The sequence below is a fragment of the Oncorhynchus mykiss genome, chromosome 15 (assembly GCF_013265735.2).
Source record: "Oncorhynchus mykiss isolate Arlee chromosome 15, USDA_OmykA_1.1, whole genome shotgun sequence".
Lineage (NCBI taxonomy): Eukaryota > Metazoa > Chordata > Actinopteri > Salmoniformes > Salmonidae > Oncorhynchus > Oncorhynchus mykiss.
In genome coordinates this window covers 73,461,619-73,476,618 of record NC_048579.1, presented here as the reverse complement: position 1 = coordinate 73,476,618, position 15,000 = coordinate 73,461,619, and the positions used below count along the sequence as shown (strand labels likewise).

General features: G+C 47.3%; 1 protein-coding gene across 7 annotated transcripts in view; it reads right to left on the bottom strand.

The window, feature by feature from the left end:
• LOC110517131 (ELKS/Rab6-interacting/CAST family member 1) overlaps positions 1-15,000 on the bottom strand; it is a 278,426-nt gene that overhangs the window by 60,330 nt on the left and 203,096 nt on the right. For all 7 annotated transcript variants that reach the window (XM_036945331.1, XM_036945335.1, XM_036945332.1 and 4 more), the window contains one exon: positions 12,163-12,298. In XM_036945331.1, coding sequence (XP_036801226.1) covers positions 12,163-12,298 — 136 coding nt within the window. The remainder of the gene's footprint in view (positions 1-12,162; positions 12,299-15,000) is intronic.

The window sequence follows — 15,000 nt, the reverse complement described above, 5'->3', positions numbered from 1 at the left end:
CGGCCCCAGGTCTGGGTCTGGCTGTAGGGCTGACGGACCGGAGACTGGAGACAGGCATTCTCCTGGCCACCTAAAGCCAGCTCCAAAGTAAACAGCAGCTGCCCTGAGTGTGGCTTTACTGTACTGCTTATGAGTGTGAGAAAGGCAAAAACATCCCTCGTAATTCCCATTCCCTGTTCACCTATGCAATTAGGGTGAAACGTGAGAGGCTCGTTTTAGGAGCTGGCAGAGATGGGAGAAGAGGCAGAGGAGGGGGAAGAGGCAGAGGAGGGAGAAGAGGCAGAGGAGGGAGAAGAGGCAGAGATGGGGGAAGAGGCAGAGATGGGGGAAGAGGCAGAGGAGGGAGAAGAGGCAGAGGAGGGGGAAGAGGCAGAGGAGGGGGAAGAGGCAGAGGAGGGAGAAGAGGCAGAGGAGGGGGAAGAGGCAGAGGAGGGAGAAGAGGCAGAGGAGGGAGAAGAGGCAGAGGAGGGAGAAGAGGCAGAGGAGGGAGAAGAGGCAGAGGAGGGGGAAGAGGCAGAGGAGGGGGAAGAGGCAGAGGAGGGAGAAGAGGCAGAGGAGGGGGAAGAGGCAGAGGAGGGAGAAGAGGCAGAGGAGGGAGAAGAGGCAGAGGAGGGAGAAGAGGCAGAGGAGGGAGAAGAGGCAGAGGAGGGGGAAGAGGCAGAGGAGGGAGAAGAGGCAGAGATGGGAGAAGAGGCAGAGGAGGGGGAAGAGGCAGAGGGGGGAGAAGAGGCAGAGATGGGAGAAGAGGCAGAGGAGGGGGAAGAGGCAGAGGAGGGGGAAGAGGCAGAGGAGGGAGAAGAGGCAGAGGAGGGGGAAGAGGCAGAGGAGGGGGAAGAGGCAGAGGAGGGGGAAGAGGCAGAGGAGGGGGAAGAGGCAGAGATGGGAGAAGAGGCAGAGGAGGGGGGAGAGGCAGAGGAGGGGGAAGAGGCAGAGGAGGGAGAAGAGGCAGAGGAGGGAGAAGAGGCAGAGGAGGGAGAAGAGGCAGAGGAGGGGGAAGAGGCAGAGGAGGGAGAAGAGGCAGAGGAGGGAGAAGAGGCAGAGGAGGGAGAAGAGGCAGAGATGGGAGAAGAGGCAGAGGAGGGAGAAGAGGCAGAGGAGGGAGAAGAGGCAGAGGAGGGAGAAGAGGCAGAGGAGGGGTAAAGAGGAGAGACAGGATGAAGGACGAAGCAGTGGAGTATTGCTCTCTAGCCAACTAATGGTGTCCTGGTCTAACCAATCAAAACCCGCAGCAAACCAGGAACATTCCCAGAACATTAGCAAAGATTCCATTAGGTTCTAGTTAGGGTTTTATCTAACATTAGGATGATATCATCCCAAAGACGTTGAGAGTGTTTTTAACAACAACAACGCACCAGTGATGTTTTCCCAGCAAACTAAAATTGGTTCTGTTTAGGTTCCCAGAACATTCGTTAGGTCGCCGCAGATGTTCTCATGTATTTCACATGACTGGGAATACAGACATGCATCTGCTGGGCACATTTTCTGACACTGAAATGGTCATTTTCACGTTTTCATTCCTTCATGCAATGCTTGGGAATTACGGAAGGCTGTTATGATAATTCTATAGCAATATAGAGTGGGAAAGCAGCCGTACGTTTGGACAATTCATAAACACTGCAGTAAATAAACGCAAATAAGAATGTGTCAGCCTTGTCCTGAACCGGCCATAGCCAATCAGAGCTACAGTAGGCCTATATGCAAATAAGTCATTTTCCACACGGGACCGAGACATCATTCACTTTGAACTGGACTGTGGGTCTACAGTCATTAGCAACAGTGTGACTTTAGATCATGAGAAAGGATTCTTCAAAAGCCCCAAAATACACCTGAATGGATTTCTGCCAATATGTAAATACCACGGGAGTCCTCTTCCAACCATGAACAGGTAGGCTCTCCCTCAGTTCCCTATGCACAACAACAAGATCAACAACTAATGTTAGCCAGAGGGAGAAGAGCTCAAATATAACCAGGGAACATTAGATAAACCCTCTCAAACTTTTCCAGCTTGTAATTGGCCGTCAAAATTGCACTGATAAATTATGGTGAAATTTTTGTTAACTTTTAACCTTTATTGAACTAGGCAAATCAGTTAAGAACAAATTCTTATTTTCAATGACGGCCTACACCGGCCAAACCCGGATGACGCTGGGTCAATTGTGCACCGCCCTATCCCAATCACGGCCGGTTGTGACACAGCCTGGATTCAAACCAGGGTGTCTGTAGTGACGCTGTAGTGATGCAGTGCCTCAGACCGCTGCGCCACTCGGGAGCCCAAGTGCTTGCCTGCCAATGCCTGCTTCTCTCAACCCACGTTCTGACAACTGAATGGGAACTTGCCCCCCCCTCAATGCCGAATACATTTGATTGACAACTAAGAAATATGCTAACAGCGGATAGTCATTCAAGTTCAGCATACCAAGCTAGCAAAGTTCTGACAACTGAATGGGAACTCCATTCAACTGAAACAGTGCATCCCGAATGGCTGAAAGCGGCAACCAACGTACCAGGCCAGCTGTAATTTACAACCTGATTGTAATATTTGTTGGACTATGAAGAAATGTCTTGGTGAATTATATGAGTCGTGCATTGAACTGCATCCATCTATTCTGCCAACAAAGCCTTACTGTCACAGCATGTTTTTGTCAAATAGAACCTATTTTTAAAACCTCTTATAAAGTTGGTTTTGTAGCATAAAGTGGGAATGTGACATTTTTGACTATAACATTTCCGAGTGCGTCATTTCAGAACAGTGAGTTAGGAAGGACGCCTGTATCTTTGTAGAGACTCTGGGAGTATTGATACTGAGTTAGGAAGGACGCCTGTATCTCTGTAGAGACTCTGGGAGTAGTGATACTGAGTTAGGAAGGACGCCTGTATCTTTGTCGAGACTCTGGGAATATTGATACTGAATTAGGAAGGACGCCTGTATCTTTGTAGAGACTCTGGGAGTATTGATACTGAGTTAGGAAGGACGCCTGTATCTTTGTAGAGACTCTGGGAGTATTGATACTGAGTTAGGAAGGACGCCTGTATCTTTGTAGAGACTCTGGGAGTATTGATAGTGAGTTAGGAAGGACGCCTGTATCTTTGTAGAGACTCTGGGAGTATTGATAGTGAGTTAGGAAGGACGCCTGTATCTTTGTAGAGACTCTTGGAGTATTGATACTGAGTTAGGAAGGACGCCTGTATCTTTGTAGAGACTCTGGGAGTATTGATACTGAGTTAGGAAGGACGCCTGTATCTTTGTAGAGACTCTGGGAGTATTGATACTGAGTTAGGAAGGACGCCTGTATCTTTGTAGAGACTCTGGGAGTATTGATACTGAGTTAGGAAGGACGCCTGTATCTTTGTAGAGACTCTGGGAGTATTGATACTGAGTTAGGAAGGACGCCTGTATCTCTGTAGAGACTCTGGGAGTATTGATACTGAGTTAGGAAGGACGCCTGTATCTTTGTCGAGACTCTGGGAGTATTGATACTGAGTTAGGAAGGACGCCTGTATCTTTGTAGAGACTCTGGGAGTATTGATACTGAGTTAGGAAGGGCGCCTGTATCTCTGTAGAGACTCTGGGAGTATTGATACTGAGTTAGGAAGGACGCCTGTATCTCTGTAGAGACTCTGGGAGTATTGATACTGAGTTAGGAAAGACGCCTGTATCTTTGTAGAGACTCTGGGAGTATTGATACTGCGTTAGGAAGGACGCCTGTATCTCTGTAGAGACTCTGGGAGTATTGATACTGAGTTAGGAAGGACGCCTGTATCTTTGTAGAGACTCTGGGAGTAGTGATACTGAGTTAGGAAGGACACCTGTATCTCTGTAGAGACTCTGGGAGTACTGATACTGAGTTAGGAAGGACGCCTGTATCTTTGTAGAGACTCTGGGAGTATTGATAGTGAGTTAGGAAGGACGCCTGTATCTTTGTAGAGACTCTGGGAGTATTGATAGTGAGTTAGGAAGGACGCCTGTATCTTTGTAGAGACTCTTGGAGTATTGATACTGAGTTAGGAAGGACGCCTGTATCTTTGTAGAGACTCTGGGAGTATTGATACTGAGTTAGGAAGGACGCCTGTATCTTTGTAGAGACTCTGGGAGTATTGATACTGAGTTAGGAAGGACGCCTGTATCTTTGTAGAGACTCTGGGAGTATTGATACTGAGTTAGGAAGGACGCCTGTATCTTTGTAGAGACTCTGGGAGTATTGATACTGAGTTAGGAAGGACGCCTGTATCTTTGTAGAGACTCTGGGAGTATTGATACTGAGTTAGGAAGGACGCCTGTATCTCTGTAGAGACTCTGGGAGTATTGATACTGAGTTAGGAAGGACGCCTGTATCTTTGTCGAGACTCTGGGAGTATTGATACTGAGTTAGGAAGGACGCCTGTATCTTTGTAGAGACTCTGGGAGTATTGATACTGAGTTAGGAAGGGCGCCTGTATCTCTGTAGAGACTCTGGGAGTATTGATACTGAGTTAGGAAGGACGCCTGTATCTCTGTAGAGACTCTGGGAGTATTGATACTGAGTTAGGAAAGACGCCTGTATCTTTGTAGAGACTCTGGGAGTATTGATACTGCGTTAGGAAGGACGCCTGTATCTCTGTAGAGACTCTGGGAGTATTGATACTGAGTTAGGAAGGACGCCTGTATCTTTGTAGAGACTCTGGGAGTAGTGATACTGAGTTAGGAAGGACGCCTGTATCTCTGTAGAGACTCTGGGAGTACTGATACTGAGTTAGGAAGGACGCCTGTATCTTTGTAGAGACTCTGGGAGTATTGATACTGAGTTAGGAAGGACGCCTGTATCTCTGTAGAGACTCTGGGAGTATTGATACTGAGTTAGGAAGGACGCCTGAATCTTTGTAGAGACTCTGGGAGTATTGATACTGAGTTAGGAAGGACGCCTGTATCTCTGTAGAGACTCTGGGAGTATTGATACTGAGTTAGGAAGGACGCCTGTATCTCTGTAGAGACTCTGGGAGTATTGATACTGAGTTAGGAAGGACGTCTGTATCTTTGTAGAGACTCTGGGAGTATTGATACTGAGTTAGGAAGGACGCCTGTATCTCTGTAGAGACTCTGGGAGTATTGATACTGAGTTAGGAAGGACGCCTGTATCTCTGTAGAGACTCTGGGAGTATTGATACACCATCCAAAAAGTCATTAATAACTCAACCATGATATATATATTTTTTTATCCATCTACCAATAGCTGCTCTTCTTTGTGAAGCATTGGAAAACCTCCCTGGTCTTGAATCTGTGTTTGAAATTCACTACTCGACTGAGGGACCTTACAAATAATTGTTTGTGTAGTCATTAAAAAATCATGTTAAAACACTATAATTGCACACAGAGTCCATGCAACTTATTATGTGACTTATTAAGAACATTTTGAGTCCTGAACTTATTTAGGCTTGTCATAACAAACGGGTTGAAAACGTATTGACTCAAGAGATTTCAGTTTATCATTTTTAATTAATTTGTCAAATTTTCTAAAAATATAATTCCACTTTGACAATATGGGGTATTGTGTGGAGTACAGTTGCACAAATTCTCAATTTAATCTAATTTAAATTCAGGCTGTAACGAAACAAAATATGGAAAAAATCAAGGGGTGTGAATACTTTCTGAAGGCCCTGTGTCTATTGCCATGTCCCCACAATGTTACCACACCCTAAATAAACATCCTGGAAACCTTTTAAACAACAGACAACATGTGTTCTGGGAACGTTCTTGTATCATCAGGTGAATGGTTTTTGTACCATAAAAGAAACATGGTAGAATTATCTGCACAACTGGACAGTTTTTGTGTTTTGGGAACATATATTTTGCAATGTCTCCACAATGCTCTCACCAGAATGTTCCTACAAACAAATGAAACATTCTGGGAACCTTTAAAGAACAGGTTCAATGTGTTCTGGGAACCTTTAAAGAACAGGTTCAATGTGTTCCGGGAACCTTTAAAGAACAGGTTCAATGTGTTCTGGGAACCTTTAAAGAACAGGTTCAATGTGTTCTCAGAACCTTTAAAGAACAGGTTCAATGTGTTCTGGGAACCTTTAAAGAACAGGTTCAATGTGTTCTGGGAACCTTTAAAGAACAGGTTCAATGTGTTCTCAGAACCTTTAAAGAACAGGTTCAATGTGTTCTCAGAACCTTTAAAGAACAGGTTCAATGTGTTCTCAGAACCTTTAAAGAACAGGTTCAATGTGTTCTCAGAACCTTTAAAGAACAGGTTCAATGTGTTCTCAGAACCTTTAAAGAACAGGTTAAATGTGTTCTCAGAACCTTTAAAGAACAGGTTCAATGTGTTCTGGGAACCTTTAAAGAACAGGTTCAATGTGTTCTCAGAACCTTTAAAGAACAGGTTAAATGTGTTCTCAGAACCTTTAAAGAACAGGTTAAATGTGTTCTGGGAACCTTTAAAGAACAGGTTAAATGTGTTCTGGGAACCTTTAAAGAACAGGTTAAATGTGTTCTCAGAACCTTTAAAGAACAGGTTCAATGTGTTCTCAGAACCTTTAAAGAACAGGTTAAATGTGTTCTCAGAACCTTTAAAGAACAGGTTAAATGTGTTCTGGGAACCTTTAAAGAACAGGTTAAATGTGTTCTCAGAACCTTTAAAGAACAGGTTCAATGTGTTCTCAGAACCTTTAAAGAACAGGTTCAATGTGTTCTCAGAACCTTTAAAGAACAGGTTCAATGTGTTCTGGGAACCTTTAAAGAACAGGTTCAATGTGTTCTCAGAACCTTTAAAGAACAGGTTCAATGTGTTCTCAGAACCTTTAAAGAACAGGTTCAATGTGTTCTCAGAACCTTTAAAGAACAGGTTCAATGTGTTCTCAGAACCTTTAAAGAACAGGTTAAATGTGTTCTCAGAACCTTTAAAGAACAGGTTCAATGTGTTCTCAGAACATTTAAAGAACAGGTTAAATGTGTTCTCAGAACCTTTAAAGAACAGGTTCAATGTGTTCTCAGAACCTTTAAAGAACAGGTTCAATGTGTTCCGGGAACCTTTAAAGAACAGGTTCAATGTGTTCTGGGAACCTTTAAAGAACAGGTTCAATGTGTTCTCAGAACCTTTAAAGAACAGGTTAAATGTGTTCTGGGAACCTTTAAAGAACAGGTTAAATGTGTTCTCAGAACCTTTAAAGAACAGGTTAAATGTGTTCTCAGAACATTTAAAGAACAGGTTAAATGTGTTCTCAGAACCTTTAAAGAACAGGTTCAATGTGTTCTCAGAACCTTTAAAGAACAGGTTCAATGTGTTCTGGGAACCTTTAAAGAACAGGTTCAATGTGTTCTCAGAACCTTTAAAGAACAGGTTCAATGTGTTCTCAGAACCTTTAAAGAACAGGTTCAATGTGTTCTCAGAACCTTTAAAGAACAGGTTAAATGTGTTCTCAGAACCTTTAAAGAACAGGTTAAATGTGTTCTCAGAACCTTTAAAGAACAGGTTAAATGTGTTCTCAGAACCTTTAAAGAACAGGTTCAATGTGTTCTGGGAACCTTTAAAGAACAGGTTAAATGTGTTCTCAGAACATTCTTGCAACATCAGGAAAATGTTTCATACAAACATTCTAGAATCATCACCATGACTGGACAGTTTTTGTTTTATGAGAAGATTTGCCGCAACCAAACAAATGTTCTGGGAAATTTTACAGAACCAATTTTGGTTTGCTGGGCCTCCTCCTTCCCTGTCCTACGTCAAACCCATTCGGAGAGACTGAGCTAACGATGGAACAACGGGTGTCATCTTTCCAAATCTGTTCTGCCTCCATCACACACAGGACATAAAGACATGCCTGAGGGTCGGGGCCAAACCCCTGGACTATATCAGAGGGGAGACTGGACCCAGAACCATGAGGCCATGAAGCCTCCATCAGGCCCAGTGATCGGTCTGAGTTTGGCCAGGGACAGAGGCACAATGCTGGGTTCGGTTTGGCAGGAGGAGTGGGGCCCCACTGGTGGAGGGAAGGTGGGCTGGAGGGGTGGAGAAATGGAGGGATGGAGGGGCCAGAGCAGGGGCATGTATAGTGTGTCCTCAGGGAGAAATAGAGAGACAGGGGGAGGCAGGGGGAAGGCAGGAAGAGACAGGAGGAGACAGGGGGAGGCTAGGGGGAGACAGTGGGAGGCTGGGGGAGACAGGAGGGAGGCTGGGGAAGAGAAGAGGAGACAGGGGGGAGAGGAGGAGACAGGGGGAGGCTGGGGGAGGAGGAGACGGGGAGGCTGGGGGGTAGAGGAGGAGACAGGGGGAGGCTGGGGGGAGACAGTGGGAGGCTGGGGGAGACAGGAGGAAGGCTGGGGAAGAGAGGAGGAGACAGGGGGAGAGGAGGAGACAGGGGGAGGCTGGGGGGGAGAGGAGGAGACGGGGAGGCTGGGGGTAGAGGAGGAGACAGAGGGAGGCTGGGGGAGAGAGAGGAAACGGGGAGGCTAGGGGGAGACAGGGGGAGGCTAGGGGGAGACAGGGGGAGGCTAGGGAGAGACAGGATGAGGCTAGGGGGAGACAGGGGGAGGCTAGGGGGAGACAGGGAGAGGCTGGGGAGAGAGAAGAGGAGAGAGGGGGAGGCTGGGGGGGAGAGGAGGAGACAGAGGGAGGCTGGGGGAGACAGGAGGAATGCTGGGGAAGAGAGGAGGAGACAGGGGGAGAGGAGGAGACAGGGGGAGGCTGGGGGGGAGAGGAGGAGACGGGGAGGCTGGGGGGTAGAGGAGGAGACAGGGGGAGGCTGGGGGGGAGAGGATGAGACAGGGGGAGGCTGGGGGGGAGAGGAGGAGATGGGGAGGCTGGGGGGTAGAGGAGGAGACAGGGGGAGGCTGGGGGGGAGAGGAGGAGACAGGGGGAGGCTGGGGGGAGAGAGGAGGAGAGAGGGGGGAGGCGGGGGAGAGTCTGCTGTATTGCAAAATTACCAGCAGGGATTGTCGACTTGGATGAAGAGGTTCACTCTAACCACAGCATGTGAACCAACGCTGAGCAAGCACACACACACACACACACACACACACACACACAACTGAACGTCATTGACCAGGATGGAAAGGCATATCCGACATCCAACCCAATGAGCAATAACAACAGAAAGGAAACCCAGAACAGAGGACGGACAGAGGCTTGAGACAGAACATGAGAGAAAGACAGACTGAGAAAACAGTGAAACCACAGCAACGTGGGGGTTGTCCCAATGACGACTCATGAATAATAACAGCCTGTGTTCCATGTGCGTCCCTAATGGCACCCTATAGTGCCTAGGGGGACTGGTACAAACGAGTGCACTATAAAGGCGATAGGGTGCTATTGGCGCAGAAATAAACAAACTATCCTCTGGTGGAGCTTTGTACTGTAACACAACCTGGAGAGATGGACTGAAGGGTACAACACACACACACACACTACCTGGAGAGATGGACTGAAGGGTACAACACACACACACACACACACACACAAACACACACACACACACACTACCTGGAGAGATGGACTGAAGGGTACAACACACACACACACACACATACTACCTGGAGAGATGGACTGAAGGGTACAACACACACACACACACTACCTGGAGAGATGGAGTGAAGGGTACAACACACACACACACACACTACCTGGAGAGATGGACTGAAGGGTACAACACACACACACACACACTACCTGGAGAGATGGACTGAAGGGTACAACACACACACTACCTGGAGAGATGGACTGAAGGGTACAACACTACCTAGCTAACACCAGGGATTATCACTGTATTAAGTTTCTCTCAGACCACTAATGAGAGGGTGGGCCCAGTCTCCACCCTGTACCCCCTCCACCCACCATGGTCAGACCGGGTCAAACCAAAGTGTCTGTGATGTTCAAGGAGGGTGTGTGTATGTTTCTTTAGCTGTACAGTTCTGGGTTCTGGTTTCGCTGGTTTCTAGTGGGCTCTAGAAGGTTCTGGTTTCGCTGGTTTCTAATGGGCTCTAGAAGGTTCTGGTTTCACTGGTTTCTAATGGGCTCTAGAAGGTTCTGGTTTCGCTGGTTTCTAATGGGCTCTAGAAGGTTCTGGTTTCTAGTGGGCTCTAGAAGGTTCTGGTTTCGCTGGTTTCTAGTGGGCTCTAGAAGGTTCTGGTTTCGCTGGTTTCTAGTGGGCTCTAGAAGGTTCTGGTTTCGCTGGTTTCTAATGGGCTCTAGAAGGTTCTGGTTTCTAGTGGGCTCTAGAAGGTTCTGGTTTCGCTGGTTTCTAATGGGCTCTAGAAGGTTCTGGTTTCTAGTGGGCTCTAGAAGGTTCTGGTTTCACTGGTTTCTAGTGGGCTCTATAAGGTTCTGGTTTCGCTGGTTTCTAGTGGGCTCTAGAAGGTTCTGGTTCATAGGTTCATGTCACTACATATTTTCACATCTTGTAAATTCCTTCCCCTCTATAACAACCAGACCGGCTACGGACAGTTGAATTTCTCCTACGAACGCAGCCCACTCTTATCCCTCCACCCTTCCGTCTAAACCTCCCTCCATCCCTTTATCCATCCGCCCAAAAACCACAATGGGGGAACGGAAAGGAGGTCATGGGAGTGGTGGAGGGAGTAGGAGAGGGGGAGGTGAGGGCGGTTTGGGAGCAGGAAGCTGATTCGCCCATTTTACCTGAGAGGAATCGCAGATATTCTCAAATGAGGAACCAGAGCAGGCCTTAAAGGACAGAGAAGAGAGGACAGAGAGAACGGAGAGGACGGAGAGGACAGAGAGGACAGAGAGGACGGAGAGGATGGAGAGGACAGAGAGGACGGAGAGGATGGAGAGGACGGAGAGGACAGAGAGGACGGAGAGGACAGAGAGGACGGAGAGGACAGAGAGGACGGAGAGGATGGAGAGGACAGAGAGGACGGAGAGGACAGAGAGGACGGAGAGGATGGAGAGGACAGAGAGGACGGAGAGGATGGAGAGGACAGAGAGGACGGAGAGGATGGAGAGGACAGAGAGGACGGAGAGGACGGAAAGGACGGAGAGGACAGAGAGGACAAATAGGAAAGAGAGGACAGAGAGGACAAATAGGAAAGAGAGGACGGAGAGGACAGAGAGGACGGAGAGGACGGAGAGGACAAAGAGGACAAATAGGAAAGAGAGGACAGAGAGGACGGAGAGGACGGAGAGGACAGAGAGGACAAATAGGAAAGAGAGGACGGAGAGGACAGAGAGGACGGAGAGGACAGAGAGGACAAATAGGAAAGAGAGGACGGAGAGGACGGAGAGGACAGAGAGGACAAATAGGAAAGAGAGGACGGAGAGGACAGAGAGGACGGAGAGGACAGAGAGGACAGAGAGGACGGAGAGAGTGAGAGAACGAGAAACAGAAAAAGAATGATGGAGAAAATGAGAGAGAGGGGGAGGAGACAGAAACGTTTGTTCTACAATGAGGCCTCTACACCCTTAGAAACAAATTACTATCTGGTTCCACGTAGAACCCTTTTGTGTTCCACGTAGAACCCTCTGTGGACACACACACACACACACACACACACACACATACAAATGGTTCTACCTAGAACCAAAAAGGGTTGTCCTATGGGGACAGAGTGTACACAGCCTTCACACATCATCAGACAGAGTGTACACAGCCTTCACACATCATCAGACAGAGTGTACACAGCCTTCACACATCATCAGACAGAGTGTACACAGCCTTCACACATCATCAGACAGAGTGTACACAGCCTTCACACATCATCAGACAGAGTGTACGCAGCCTTCACACATCATCAGACAGAGTGTACACAGCCTTCACACATCATCAGACAGAGTGTACACGGCCTTCACACATCATCAGACAGAGTGTACGCAGCCTTCACACATCATCAGACAGAGTGTACACAGCCTTCACACATCATCAGACAGAGTGTACACAGCCTTCACACATCATCAGACAGAGTGTACGCAGCCTTCACACATCATCAGACAGAGTGTACGCAGCCTTCACACATCATCAGACAGAGTGTACACAGCCTTCACACATCATCAGACAGAGTGTACGCAGCCTTCACACATCATCAGACAGAGTGTACACAGCCTTCACACATCATCAGACAGAGTGTACACAGCCTTCACACATCATCAGACAGAGTGTACGCAGCCTTCACACATCATCAGACATACAGTGATGTTGTGGAGATGGAGGGAACAAGAGAAACACCTCTCTCACCTTGACGTGTTGAGAGCTCTCATTGAGGTTGTCCTCTCTCTTCCTGACCTCCTGCACCAGCTGGGCGTTCTTACTCTTCTCCACCTGCTCCTTATGTTTCAGGTGGGCCACCGTCTTAGTCTGGTCCTTCACCTGTCTGGAGAGATACAGGGGAGAGGACAGTTAGATAATATACAGACTACACTAGTCCTAACACCTGTCTGGAGAGATACAGGGGAGAGAGGACAGTTATATAACATACAGACTACACTAGTCCTAACACCTGTCTGGAGAGATACAGGGGAGAGGACAGTTAGATAACATACAGACTACACTAGTCCTAACACCTGTCTGGAGAGATACAGGGGAGAGGACAGTTAGATAACATACAGACTACACTAGTCCTAACACCTGTCTGGAGAGATACAGGGGGAGAGGACAGTTAGATAACATACAGACTACACTAGTCCTAACACCTGTCTGGAGAGATACAGGGAGAGAGGACAGTTATATAACATACAGACTACACTAGTCCTAACACCTGTCTGGAGAGATACAGGGTAGAGGACAGGTAGATAACATACAGACTACACTAGTCCTAACACCTGTCTGGAGAGATACAGGGGGGAGGACAAGTAGATAACATACAGACTACACTAGTCCTAACACCTGTCTGGAGAGATACAGGGGGGAGGACAAGTAGATAACATACAGACTACACTAGTCCTAACACCTGTCTGGAGAGATACAGGGGGGAGGACAAGTAGATAACATACAGACTACACTAGTCCTAACACCTGTCTGGAGAGATACAGGGGAGAGGACAGTTAGATAACATACAGACTACACTAGTCCTAACACCTGTCTGGAGAGATACAGGGTAGAGGACAGTTAGATAACATACAGACTACACTAGTCCTAACACCTGTCTGGAGAGATACAGGGGAGACGACAGTTAGATAACATACAGACTACACTAGTCCTAACACCTGTCTGGAGAGATACAGGGGAGAGGACAGTTAGATAACATACAGACTACACTAGTCCTAACACCTGTCTGGAGAGATACAGGGGAGAGGACAGTTAGATAACATACAGACTACACTAGTCCTAACACCTGTCTGGAGAGATACAGGGTAGAGGACAGTTATATAACATACAGACTACACTAGTCCTAACACCTGTCTGGAGAGATACAGGGGAGAGGACAGTTAGATAACATACAGACTACACTAGTCCTAACACCTGTCTGGAGAGATACAGGGGAGAGGACAGTTAGATAACATACAGACTACACTAGTCCTAACACCTGTCTGGAGAGATACAGGGGAGACGACAGTTAGATAACATACAGACTACACTAGTCCTAACACCTGTCTGGAGAGATACAGGGGAGAGGACAGTTAGATAACATACAGACTACACTAGTCCTAACACCTGTCTGGAGAGATACAGGGGAGAGGACAGTTAGATAACATACAGACTACACTAGTCCTAACACCTGTCTGGAGAGATACAGGGGAGAGGACAGTTAGATAACATACAGACTACACTAGTCCTAACACCTGTCTGGAGAGATACAGGGTAGAGGACAGGTAGATAACATACAGACTACACTAGTCCTAACACCTGTCTGGAGATATACAGGAGAGAGAGGGGAGTGAACATAGCCTTGCTATTGAGAAAGGCAGCCGTAGACAGACATGGCTCTCAAGAGAAGACAGGCTATGTGCTCACTGCCCACAAAATGAGGTGGAAACTGAGCTGCACTTCCTAACCTCCTGCCCAATGTATGACCATATTAGAGAGACATATTTCCCTCAGATTACACAGACCCACAAAGAATTACAAAACAAACCCAATGTTGATAAACTCCCATATCTACTGGGTGAAAAACCACAGTGTGACATCACAGCAGCAAGATTTGTGACCTGTTGCCATGAGAAAAGGGCAACCAGTGAAGAACAAACACCATTGTAAATACAACCCATATTTATGTTTATTTATTTTCCCTTTTGTACTTTAACCATTTGTACATTGTTACAACACTGTATATATATATGACATTTGAAATGTCTTTATTGTTTTGGAACTTCTGTGAGTGTAATGTTTACTGTTCATTTTTATTGTTTATTTCACTTTTGTTTACTTTCTACCTCACTTGCTTTGGTAATGTTAACACATGTTTCCCATGTCAATAAAGCCCCTTGAATTGAATGTAATTGAGAGGAGAGGTCTGGTGCTCCTCCAAAGCCCATTACAGAGGAACAAGGTGATATGAAGTGGAACAGTGGAACAGGGCTGAGTGGAACAGGGCTGAGTGGAACAGGGCTGAGTGGAACAGGGCTGAGTGGAACAGGGCTGAGAGGAACAGGGCTGAGTGGAACAGGGCTGAGAGGAACAGGGCTGAGTGGAACAGGGCTGAGTGGAACAGGGCTGAGTGGAACAGGACTGAGAGGAACAGGGCTGAGTGGAACAGGGCTGAGAGGAACAGGACTGAGAGGAACAGGGCTGAGTGGAACAGGGCTGAGTGGAACAGGGCTGAGTGGAACAGGGCTGAGAGGAACAGGGCTGAGTGGAACAGGGCTGAGAGGAACAGGGCTGAGTGGAACAGGGCTGAGTGGAACAGGGCTGAGTGGAACAGGGCTGAGTGGGGCCAACACATACCTGTTATAGCACCTGATCACTCAAGACTACAGGAGGGTGTGTGCTTAGGACAAGTACACACACACACACACACACACACACACACACCCACACACACACACACACACACACACACACACACACACACACACACACACACACACACACACGCCCAGCAGGCAAAATGTCCAGACACAGACAAAACCCAGAGTA